Source organism: Branchiostoma floridae, chromosome 10 (genome assembly GCF_000003815.2).
Source record: "Branchiostoma floridae strain S238N-H82 chromosome 10, Bfl_VNyyK, whole genome shotgun sequence".
NCBI lineage: Eukaryota > Metazoa > Chordata > Leptocardii > Amphioxiformes > Branchiostomatidae > Branchiostoma > Branchiostoma floridae.
In genome coordinates, this window is record NC_049988.1 from 12,314,057 (window position 1) to 12,326,226 (window position 12,170).

General features: G+C 43.1%; 1 protein-coding gene across 1 annotated transcript; it reads left to right on the forward strand.

The window, feature by feature from the left end:
* Nucleotides 1-697: 697 nt before the first annotated feature.
* LOC118424895 (von Willebrand factor D and EGF domain-containing protein-like) lies at nt 698-11,414 on the forward strand. The gene is made up of 22 exons (XM_035833701.1): nt 698-974; nt 1,138-1,227; nt 1,419-1,796; nt 2,196-2,272; nt 2,508-2,589; nt 2,857-3,051; nt 3,228-3,439; nt 4,452-4,929; nt 5,112-5,486; nt 5,755-6,012; nt 6,117-6,231; nt 6,350-6,958; nt 7,128-7,244; nt 7,519-7,641; nt 7,792-7,905; nt 8,030-8,152; nt 8,350-8,466; nt 8,589-8,663; nt 8,812-8,937; nt 9,247-9,380; nt 9,852-10,074; nt 10,314-11,414. Exons 1-22 carry the CDS (start codon nt 741-743, stop codon nt 10,580-10,582), a joined length of 4,524 nt encoding a protein of 1,507 aa, XP_035689594.1. The 5' UTR covers nt 698-740; the 3' UTR covers nt 10,583-11,414.
* The last annotated feature ends 756 nt before the right edge of the window (nt 11,415-12,170 follow it).

The following is a 12,170-nucleotide window of genomic DNA, read 5'->3' on the forward strand; positions in this document are numbered from 1 at the left end:
ACACCTACTACGTCTACAAACTCACACCGACATACTTCTGTGAGGCGTACTGTGCTGGTATGTGAATCTATATTTCTATATTTCGTTAATGTCTATCTATCTATTTGAATAAATTATGTCTATCTATTTGTACACATATATCTAGCTCTGTATCTATATATGTATTTATTTATCTATGCACATTTATCTATCTATCTATCCAGTATCTATCTATTTACCATACTGTTTTGAATCTTTTTTACCAAAGCACATACTGCTATGTACATACTGCCTTAATTTCTAGGTGACCAGTCTCCATGTCCAAACGGTCAAGTCTACAACGAGTTCCATCGTCAGTGCGGAGGTAAGGCAACTTTTCGTCATCTTGACAAGGTTTACCTCGGCTTATTGCGAATGATGTTTACTTTAGCTGCGCCTCAATGAAATGTACTGTCTGAAATGAAACAAACTTTTGGTAACTAACCTCCCCAGGTACAGTGATATGTTGATAAGCTGTTGTATTTTCAGACAGTACAAAATAATAGGGCAGGCTTGATTCTAAGGTTTTTTTATACTGATGGTATAAAAAATGCAAGCTCATATATGGATTGGGAGTATGATGCTTTTGATTAGATGTTTCACATCACAAAATGATAATGACCCTTTATTTATTTATCAGTCGAAATATCTAAATTACTGTATGATTTACTCAAGAAATCGTCCCGACGATAACCGAGGACCCCGTCCTACACCCCCCTGTGATGAACGACGACGCCACGCAAGTGACCTTTACGTGCGAGGTCAAGTATGACAACGCTGACGTCACGGCAGGTTTCGAAGTGTCGTTCCTGTTCGACAACGAGTATTTCGACGATGTGGCAAATAAGACCCTTACAGCGGGGAAAAGGCATGCAACCATGGATGCCAAGCACCTGGGATTGTACCAGTTGTTCCCAGGACAACCTATTTTGTGGCCCTCCAAAATGGGAAAGCATGTAAGCTTGATTCTTTTCTTTAAACTTTGATGAGCTAAGCAATTGTCTTTATTGATTTTGTCGGTAGTTAATCTTACTAACAGTTTATAATTCATACTTGTTTCCTCGCTATAGCCTATTTTGTCTTTCTAAACTGTTTTTTGTTTGTTTTTTGCCGTTCAAGGTATCGTGTCAGGTGAGATCTTTCTGGGAAAATTCCCCGACAGTGAAATCTGACTGGCGCCAAAGTAACACATACTGGGCAGGAATACAGGTACAACAATTGCTTTCTATACTATTAGATATTAACAAGGAACGCCATGAGATAAATGTATCTTCTAACTTAACGAACAAACTATAAAAATACTACTACGCTGTTACTAATGTCAACTTATAAGATAGACGCAGTGCCTTTTGGCCTGGATTTGGTCCTTGTAAAGATGATTCTGTTTTTGCTGCTCACAGGCCACCGAACATAGTGTTGTCATAGAGGAGGCAGCGGAAGAGTATCCTTTACAGCTGTACAGCACAGTTCCGTTTGTGTGCAATGGTGGTTCACAAAAACAGGGACAGTGCTATATAGACGTACCCCTGGCCTTTGACGCAAATGCAGACGACGTCAGTCCAAAAGACGGCTGTCAAATCAGGTTTGAAGGTTCTGATTGGGACAGCGTGAACCACCGAACAGAGGCACAAACCGTTCTTGTCGCTGTGAAAGACTTCCAGGCAGACCATGACAAACACATGGTCATCAACTTTGGGGAAATCACTCATGCACCTGTCGTTACAAACGGCGTTAGCCCCCATATATTCAACGGATACACCCCACAATTCAACATTCAGGTATGTGTGGGTTTCGTTCTAAACTTCAGGTGTTACACAGCATCATCCATTGATCATAGTGTCTATTTCCTAATTGTAGCCATTAAACAGGTACTAGAGGTTTTGAAATGTACTTTTGAATAACCAAGAAGATTGTGCATTGTCATCATCACAAAAGAGCATTCTGATCAATGTATTTCATTCATTTCACGATACAACAGTTTTGTAAATGGAAACACATATGCTGCTAATTCATGAATTACTCAGGATAAACCCTATGTGCTTTATTTGTTTGTTATGCCATGTAATATGTAATGCTATGGTTCATCTATCTATTTTGAACCTACATCACGCCAATAGAGACTGAGTAGAAAAGTGGTCCATTTTACATGTTCACACAATCCGTCCATTTTACGACAGGTCCGCACAGTCGACACCATCACGGGAAGATGTGTCTCATGGGGAGACCCTCACATCATCATGTTCGATCGATCCGAGTAAGTCTCTTTTCTGGATACTTCTCTCATATCATATATACTTGTGCATGCATTTTGTTTTTCAAAGATCTGTTGGAGGCGCGTACGCTTTAATTTAGCATCATCATCATGCCCCTGGCCTAGCCATATCTCGTGACTGTTGAAACTTTTTTTTCAATTCTTATTAACAGTAGCCTTAAATAACTCAAGGTCTTGACGATCATAACTCAAGTTTCTTATTGATGTCATAAAACAGTGCTTGGCATCTGCAAGCACATCCGATCCCAGCTGGAGAATTCAACTTGTACAGCAGCACCAAACCAAACCGACTATTCCAGGTAAATATTAAACCTCTTCTGCTAGACTCATCGTGCTAGTCTTTGAGAGTAAATACAGCTCTGTATTTAGACTGTATGTAACAAAAAGGGTGGATTCTCCTACCGAGGCGTCTCCTCCCCAATAAACTTTGTGGAAAAAGGTACCCACCCCTCGCCATTCATGTTGTACTTGATAAACACGATATACCAGACTAGAATGTATGAAATTTTATTTCGATACGACGAAAGCATCTGTTCGAAATCAAATTTAATCATCTTGTCTCCCAGGTGCAAGCACGTCATAGACGCTGTTCAGGAAGCATCTCGTGCAACTGCGGAGTGGCAGTGCGGGAGGGGGACGACGCCGTCATCATAGACAGGTGTGACGGGATCTACCGGCCGCCTTCGTATAAGACCGTCAGTGGAGGTCCCTTGTCTCCCGGAGTTACCATCAAAAGAGACCAAACTGGAGGACAAACCAAGGTAAGATGGTGTCAAACTCAACAAAATTGTGATGCATAATGCACAAGATAAAGACATTCATTTTCACAGATTATTAATGATTCCCTAGCCCTCAAGATATGTAAAACATGAAAAATTGAAACATCTTTAAAAATTATGTTGTATATTGTTGTGAAATATAGTTTCCTACATTGTAGATTACGATGCCTTCCGGAGCAAGTGTGAAGGTCGAAGGGCACCCATGGATGACCATTACAGTCCGCGCCCCTGGGATTGACTTTGGTCACACAAACGGACTCTGCGGACCCTTTGACGGGAATCCCGACAATGACCTGATGATGCCGGACGGCACCATCGCCAGTCATCACATTTGGCCAGACTGGCACAAAGACTTCTCCTCAGGTTGGCGGTAAGTTGGTCTAATACTAGTATGTAATACTCAACAGTACAGATATATATGTCAGGGTACAGACTCCGATCTGGTAGAATCGGCGATTCTACCGGTAGAGATCGCGATTTCTGTCAGTAGAGACTCCGATCGGGATCTCTGCCGGTAGAGATCCCGATCGGAGTTTCTGTCGACAGAAATCCCGATCGCGGTCTCTACCGGTAGAATCGCCGATTCTGTCGGTAGAGATCCCGATCGTAGTTTTTGTCGACAGAGACTCCGATCGGGATTCATGCCAGCACAATCACCGATTCTACTGTTAGAAATCCCGATCTGGTCCTTCAAAGTTTGCAAAAACTTTGATTATATTACTTCTAACTTGGTGTAGAGTGCTAGTTACTCATTGATAATGAAGCAATATTCATAATTTTCAGAAAGGAGAAGTAATGTTTAGCCCTGTCTTGTTTGAGTCTTTTCTAATGAGAGTGTTGCCTGGCTTGTTCAGTACTTAATACTAGACAGCAGGTTTAGTCATTGTTTATATCTAGCTTTATATGCATAAGGATGAACATCACAAGTTTGAATTTGCCTCAAATTGTGTCACTTAGAAAGGGAAGTATTTGACTTAATAAGCCCAATAAATTCACATGTTTGACAATTCCCTATCAATATACAGGGATATGAAGGCACACAGACTTTGATCAATGTGATCTCTACCGGTAGAGATCCCGATCGGAGTTTCTGTCGACAGAGACTACGATCGGGATCTGTACCGGTAGAATCGCCGATTCTACCAGGTCGGAGTCTCTACCCTGACATATATATGTCCCACATTTTGGTAGCTTTCTTATCGTGATGATATCTATTCAAGGAATGGACGAAATGGTAAACAAATCATAAGTATTTTGGCCCATTAACTTTGAAAGCTTTTAATTGTAGTCAAAATTTTACTTGGACTAGAGCTAAAATCAATTGTCATGACTTTATTCATTCGACGAAAATCAGTGTAAGTTGCAATTTTTTCTAATTTCAGTATCTCGCCCGGAACAAGTCTCTTTGATGTAGACTGTCTTCCCGAGGGGCCCAGCAGCCCTCTTGCAGAAAGTGAATACTGCACATGTAAAGAAGGTGAAAGCGTGGAATGTGATTGGACCAAAACATGGCAGGACAACAACATGGCCCAAGTCAACACTGATGTGGACCCTAACCAGGCGCAGGGTAACATGGAATGTGCACGACGGAGGAGGAAGAGAGAAGTTCAGAACATCGAGGATGACCCGCTTCTCTACAATGATGACGTAGACGTTACCGAATACGTCTTTGATTACGGTGAAGGCTCCGAACCTGAAGTCAACGATCAGTGGCCGACTCCTAATATGGGGATAACGGAACAACAGGCCAGGGACTTCTGTCAGGAATCCATCTGGAACTTGACCATCGCCGAGGTTTGTCAGGACGTCTACGGAGTGGACATTCTGGCCGGAGTTGATTCGTGCATGGCAGACATAAAGGTAAAACATTTTCGCATTGTCCAACATCATAACACCTTTTCAAATGGCCCAACTTAAAAAGTGTAGTGGTACATATGCCGCCAATACCAAATCTAAGATTTTCTGACATAGTCTGCATAACGTTACTGGTTTGTCAGCAATGGCCGTCCCTATGTAGTACTGACGCTAAGTTATTTCTGCAGGCTACAGAGGACTTCCAGTTTGCAGACATTGTGGTGCAGCGAGTCCAGGAAGACTGTGCTGACAAAGCCTACAACAATGTCAGTCTGTACGAGACCAACGAAAACGGAACAGCGGTGCCTCCAGCCTTCATCACTGAGAACCTGTGTCCGCGCCAGTGTAGTAACCAAGGCCGGTGTGTGAATGGCAGTTGTGAGTGCAATAAGGGGTACGAATCGGCGGACTGCTCCATACAGATCGGCAGGCCTCCAGTGGCTATGCAAATCCCTGCTAACGGGCTGTGTGACGTCAGGAGTCGGCCCTGTATGAAGACGTCCTTCTTCGCTGATGGAGTGATGGACTCGGAGAACCTGACCTGTAGGGTCACACAAGTCCAGGTGAACAAGACCCATATGTCCTTTGCTAAATTCTGCTCATCGTCTTTTTTCTAAATAGGAATGTCCATGTTTCTTAGGCAAAATGACACCAATATTTTCTTTGTTAGTCATCAGACCAAACCACTACTAACAGAGAAAAGGCTAGATGTGGAAACAAGAATAATCAGACGTTCAGAGTGTAACGGAACAAATGATGGTGAATCCTTCATTCTTGTGATTTTGAAAACCTCGCTCATTAAGGCTTCTCTGTTTTATCTTTTTTGTACAGATACAAAACGGACAGCTGGTACGCGAAGATTCAAGTGGCCGCTCCGAGGCGACGTACCGGAGTTTTGCTGAGGTCACGTGTCTCCTGCCAAGGTCACCTGTACGGTACGGAACACCTGCGACTCGCGAGGGCGCGGTGGCTCATGGGATGCTGGTGTCCGTTAGTAACGATGGAGAACGGTTCAGTGAGGAGTTGTTCTTCGCCGTGTACGACTCCGTCTGTCAGGAGTGTACTCAGGGAGGGGACTGTACGTGGAAGGTACGTCACCCTTACATTAGCAAACTTTTTGAGTATGATCATGCTACATGCTAGTTTATACCTTACAAATGAACATGATGATAACTATCTGTTTTTCTATTCAGCCGGACACCTGTATTATCAGAGGGCACTGCTTCAGAAATGGAGACCCGAACCCGGACAACTGGTGCCAACAATGCCTGCCGCACCTTTCCAATACCACGTGGTCTGATCGTCCAGGTAAGATCCTTCATTATGACCTCTATATTACAGTAGTAACCTTCGATGAAAGTTATGAAGTGTCTACTGTATTCATAAAGAAGCAAACTGATTTTCGTATGTACTTCCTTCTATTCAGATAACAGCCCTCCCAGATTCACAATGGCTTCCAATACGATAACCAAACTCTCCGATGAAAGTCTCACCGTCACTTTGGGCGCCGAGGACCCGGAGGGCAGACCCGTGATGTTCCAAGCAGCGCCGTCTAGCAGCCCTAACCTGACCCTACAGTCAAACGGGGAGCTCACATGGACCGGGAACCAACCCGTCTCCATCAACGCCACAGTTGCAGACGAGTGCGGCGCGTCATCCGAACAGACGTTCCACCTCACCACAATGTCGTGTCCTTGTGAGAACGGAGGGTCCTGTGTGCCCGATCCCGACATGCCCCGCGGACAAGGCTTCTACACCTGCGTGTGTCCTGGGTACACCGGGGCCTTGTGTGAAACTGAGCTGGACGAATGTCAGTCCAGCCCGTGTGCGAACGGAACCTGTACCGACCTCGTGAACGGTTATAACTGCACCTGCGCGGAAGGATACATCGGTACCCGGTGTGACGTGAGCGTAAACAACAGGTGCGCCCTGGACCCGTGTTTTCCCGACGTCTCCTGTATCAACTTAGAGGATGGGGGCTACTCGTGCGGACGGTGTCCTGAGGGATACGTCGGGAACGGATACCAGTGCGAAGGTGAGCTGAGATACTTTACACTTTGATAATGCTTGGTTCTTCAATTATGAAATATAAATTTGAATGAGATTATAATTTTATTTTTAACGTCTGTCTATTACATGTTACCTCAGATATGGCTTTGTGAACAGCCTATTCTTTCATGAATATTAATTTTCATATTTCACAGACATTAACGAATGTGACACGGACACCCATGGCTGTCTCCACGTCTGTAACAATCTCCCAGGGACCTACGAATGTGCCTGTACTGACGGCTTCCTTCTGATCGCCGACGAATGTCTAGGTATGAAAAAATAGATTTTAGGTTTACATACTCTTTTCTTCCTTTAAATTTGGACTATGACAGCTTCCTTGTAATTCTAGCCAAGTTACAATTTTCTCTTTCTTTTCCAAACTAGTAGATGTGCTCCCTAGGCCTCTGTCTCGTTATTATCCTTTAAAAGCTTGCATCAAATATGATCAAAATAATCTTTGGTTACTTGCTCTCTCCTTTACTTAGCAGGTCAGTCAGAAAAAGTAAACATTCAAAACCCTTTTCTCTTCCCCATTCCACACAGATCTGGACGAGTGTGCTATAGAACTTGACGAGTGTTCCCACGACTGTACCAACACGGACGGGTCCTACACGTGTTACTGCCCTGCAGGGTACGAACTCAACGTGGATGGAAAGACATGTGATGGTGGGATTTTACACTTAGTCTAGCTCTTCTCTGCAACGTTATCCAGGATAAGTTCCTTTAACTTTCATATTGCCAGCATTAGTACCGCTTTGGCGACTTTCAGACGTTCCGACCTGACCATTGATTAGGTATCGTTACAATCTTTTTTAGACGTGAACGAGTGCGCCAGCTCCCCCTGTCAGAACGGAGGTGAATGTCAAGACGGAGTCAACCTGTACACATGTTCGTGTGCCCGCGGCTGGTTTGGAACTCATTGTGAAGAAGGTCCGTTAGTGTTTTCGACGTTTGTGTTATGCAACATTCCTTGCATCCGAAACCGCATTTAGCTCATCGTATTGTCATGATTTTATATATCCCTCACGTCTTCCGTCAAACCTCACTGTTTCAGACATAGACGAATGTGTGCTGACCAATCACGGCTGTGAGCACCAGTGTGTGAACACCCCCGGCAGTTACGGATGCTCCTGCCCGACGGGATACGTTCTGGGTGCTGATGACAAATATTGTGAAGGTTAGCAGAACATCATCTTTTTCGAAAAACTTTATGTCAGTTAATGCAAACTGTTTTGTCACATAATATAATCGGAAATGACAGAAAATACATGTGTATGAGCGTATATCATTCTACGTGCTTCTTTTCTACGCTACGCATTGAGTGTTAGAAATACTGTGGCAGAACTTATTACAAACACAACCTTCTCTTTCTAGACGAAGACGAATGTCTGGATGAGAGCCTGTGTTCCCATCTGTGCGCTAACACCGAGGGGAGCTACACCTGCACGTGTCAGCCCGGCTATGTTCTCATTCCCGGCACAAATGAATGTGGTCAGTAGTCGTTTCACTTCAATCTACGTTACCAACTGTAGCGTATTCAAATTTTCTCTGTGTTTTTTAATCATAACTTTAGAACGTCGTAGTCAAAGCGATTTGCTTGTTTTGTTTTGTAGAAAACAGACCTGGTACTGGACCCCCGGGACACAACACGGCTACAGAACCTCTGGAACCTGCAGTGTCGACCACTTGTGAGTATTGGTTTGTCTCGTGTATGGAAATCACAGTAGATTTAGATCAAAATGTTACATGGTTCAAAATTAGTTATCATGTGTACCCTATACACTATACTAAGGAAATGTTCATGATGTTTTTGTTTGTTTATATCGAATTATGAAGATGATTGCAGGCGCACTCCATGTACGGTGGACCACCAAGAATGTGTGAGGGAAGGGGGAACCTACATCTGCCGATGTACCACTGGGTACTACCCGGCTATCATCGGATCAGCGACCAGATGCCGAGGTACATTATTGCACAATCACATAAATAATGCAGAACTAAAATCTTTTCCGCAAATGTTCTAGGAATGTTTCTGTTTCTTGTGTAGAAATTTGTAAAGTCTGTTTAAAGTTTATTTGGTTGTTTGCTTTTTGTTTGAGCCTTTGTCTATTCAGAAGAAGCTCAGATTTGCCTGCAGCTGGCCGCTTTTCTTTATGGCCATGAGGGAAGAAAATAAAGATGTGACAAATTTAACAGAGATACGGATAACATCATTTGTAATCGTAATCCATCTACACATGTCTTCAACGTTGTTTACAATATTGCCCTCAGAATCGGTGAAGTACCCTGCAGAATTCGAAGTGACAGTCACTCACATTGATGAAGATGAGCTTGTCTTCACACCAGCGTTGGGTGACGCCGAGTCAGAGGAGTTCAGAGAGACGGCGATGAGTCTGGAGACTGCGGTTTGTAACGTTTCATCTTGCCCCTAAATATTTGATTTAAAGATTAATTGATTTCCTTCACTTACGAGAATACTTATGTACAGTATCAAGTATCATGTTTGCCTTTTCAAAAGGAAACATATTGGTCTTGCTCCGTGGTCTTTTCTTCTGTTCTAATCATTAGTAATCATAGTAAAACCTTAGTAAGGTCAATGACCTGAACCAGACGGTTGTCACCATGGTTACTGATAAACTAGCAGGCCCGCTATTCCTTGATTACATTATGTAGCAAGTGGCAGGGCATAGCTGGGCAGACTGGATGTCATATCAATGAATGTGTTGAGGTAAAAATAAAAACAGTAGCTTGATAGTCTAGACCATGTAAACATTAAATATTTGCATGCAAATGTTGCATGTCTTGTTGCTTATAAACTCAAGCTCACAGGGAAGCCGAAGCATTAGAATAATCCGTATTTCTTCGCACGTGCACAGCTCACCGAGTATTTTGGAGCCAGTCGTCTGGGTGGACTGTACAGCGGAGTGAAGATCAAATCCTTCCGCAGAGGCAGCGTCATCGCCAGGTTTGACGTGTACCTGTCACAGAGTCCGGCTGATGAGGATGACGTAGAGGATGCACTTTACAAGGCCCTGGAGAACATTACAGTGGGTTCGTCTGGAGTAAGAATCGTCCCGTCATCTTTCAATGTTATCAAAAGTAAGTACCGTCAGAGTCAAATACAACCATATCAAAGTATGTCTCCCTCCTCAGTTTGCAGGATCAAAGTATATGGTGTTTATCATTATATTGTTTTGAGTGGTTACAAGTTCTTACCAATGCTATGTAACCTGCTTGTTGTCAACGAAACATGACGGTGCAGAACTGTTTGCACCTTTGATGCAATGTAAATACATGATAAAGCTATAAGACAATCACCGCTTTGTTTTTTTCTGCAGCTGAAGATGACCCGCCTACCCCCTGGTACAAGGAGCCGCTGTACCTGGCACTCGTGTGTACCGGCTGTGCTGTAGGTGTGACCATCGCTGTGGTGGTGCTGATGTGCTACTGTAAGAGCAACAGTAAGAAGAAACGGCACATCGTTGATGAGAGCGTCGGGGGTGTGCCAGAGCCCGTCCTTCTCCGGGAGCTGCCCGGCGAGGCGAACAAGTCGTTTGACGATCGTCAGCCGGTCCAGATCAACTTCCTCGCACCGATGTACCAGTAGGGGCTTTGCTTTGACTTTATTGAGTTTGCAACATGGGTAATACAAAGAGGGCACATAGGCAGCGAGGCTTATATGTGTGATCACATACATAGATACACAATACAAAAGTGAACAAATATTAGTAGAGTAAAAATTTGGTACATTTTAAAATTAATTGCAGCTGGAGCATATGCATAATATATAAGCTAAGAATTTAAGACTAGGCGCAGCTGGAAGCGAATCAGCAGGGGCTTTTGCTGTAGAAATGATATGGGGTTGAAAGATTCCCTCATGAGCATAATATGTATGTTTTTGGTTTGTATCCGATAGAGATTTTGTAACAAGTGACATAATTTTCTGGAAGTTTTTGTGAAGTTTGTTTCTGAATGAAAATAACTTAAGTTGAATCACTATAACAATTCCTTTAACTTAAACGTATTGTTCCGTTTATTTGGTACTCTAAGCTTACAATGCTGTTTTGAATTAGACATATATTATTAAAGATATGATTGATATGAATTCCCGAAGACAACAATACTGGTGGTACGATGTACTGTTGTAGGTAGGATAAAGGGGACGTGATATTGTAACAGCGACAATAAACATATCCTATAAATAACAGTGATTGATAATAATCGTTCATTTGTTGTGAAATACTTAATGAATATACATTTTAGAATTAGATTACACTGCTGTTTGACAATGTTTTTTTTAGTCCGACGTTGCTTTGATATATTCTGGTTTTGGGGCAACTAGTCTAACAGTTTATCAGTTCTCTGTCAAGCAGGTCGATTGTATATTATGTCCACATTGCACAGTTGTGCCATTTCCATTAAAGCATTTTCCACAACAACTGATGACTGGTGTATCATTGTATATCCGTGCTGTAGTCTTTACTTGCTGGGAGCGGATGTTGTGATCATGATAGCGCTGCGGGGATACTGTTGCACTACTAACATGCCGACTTAATGGCCTATTAAGGTCGGTACAAGCTACCTGAGGGCGAAAGAACATGTTACTATTGTATTGCAAAACCTACTCTTCGTTAACCTATATTGTTCAAACAGTACGTGATCGCTTACCTGCATTCTTGGATTAAAATGTAGGGCACGTACGGGCAACAGTTTTGTGTGTCCTGTCCGATTATTTGTGTCGAAGTGCTATCCGGTTACGACTATCGACAAAACAGTGCACACATGACTTCATCATCTTCTTCTTCTTTCTTACTGCCAATCCTCTTTCGAGAGATTAACGGCAGATTGCGCATGAGTAAGTTACAACACAAGTGCCCGGTCCAAATAGACAAGGGGAAAAAGGAAAACGCTAAGATAAATTAAAACAAACTGATTTTGTGTGTGCAAAAGACAGGGCAGGTGAGCTTAGTGGGTTATGGGTCATGCATACACCTTGCTCCATCGGTTTTTCAAAAAAAGGTAATGTTTCTCTTCCAAGCATTAGCTGTGGCTAACTTCTAACAAACCAATGGGGGGGGGGGGGGGGGGGTATGATGCATGTGTGTAGTCAGTTGGTAGCCGTGGGAGGAGGCGCGATATGGCTCAGCCGTGCAGTTAATGGTCTAGGATCAAACAGGAAGGGATATGTGGGGTTT

What these genes read in the sequence shown, in the direction of transcription:
- LOC118424895 (XM_035833701.1), top strand. Translation starts at nt 741, where the DNA reads ATGAACGACGACGCCACGCAAGTGACCTTTACGTGCGAGGTCAAGTAT. An exon ending in CCCCACAATTCAACATTCAG is followed by an intron (nt 1,797 to 2,195) that starts GTATGTGTGGGT and finishes ATTTTACGACAG; the next exon opens with GTCCGCACAGTCGACACCAT. An exon ending in GAACGGATACCAGTGCGAAG is followed by an intron (nt 6,959 to 7,127) that starts GTGAGCTGAGAT and finishes CATATTTCACAG; the next exon opens with ACATTAACGAATGTGACACG.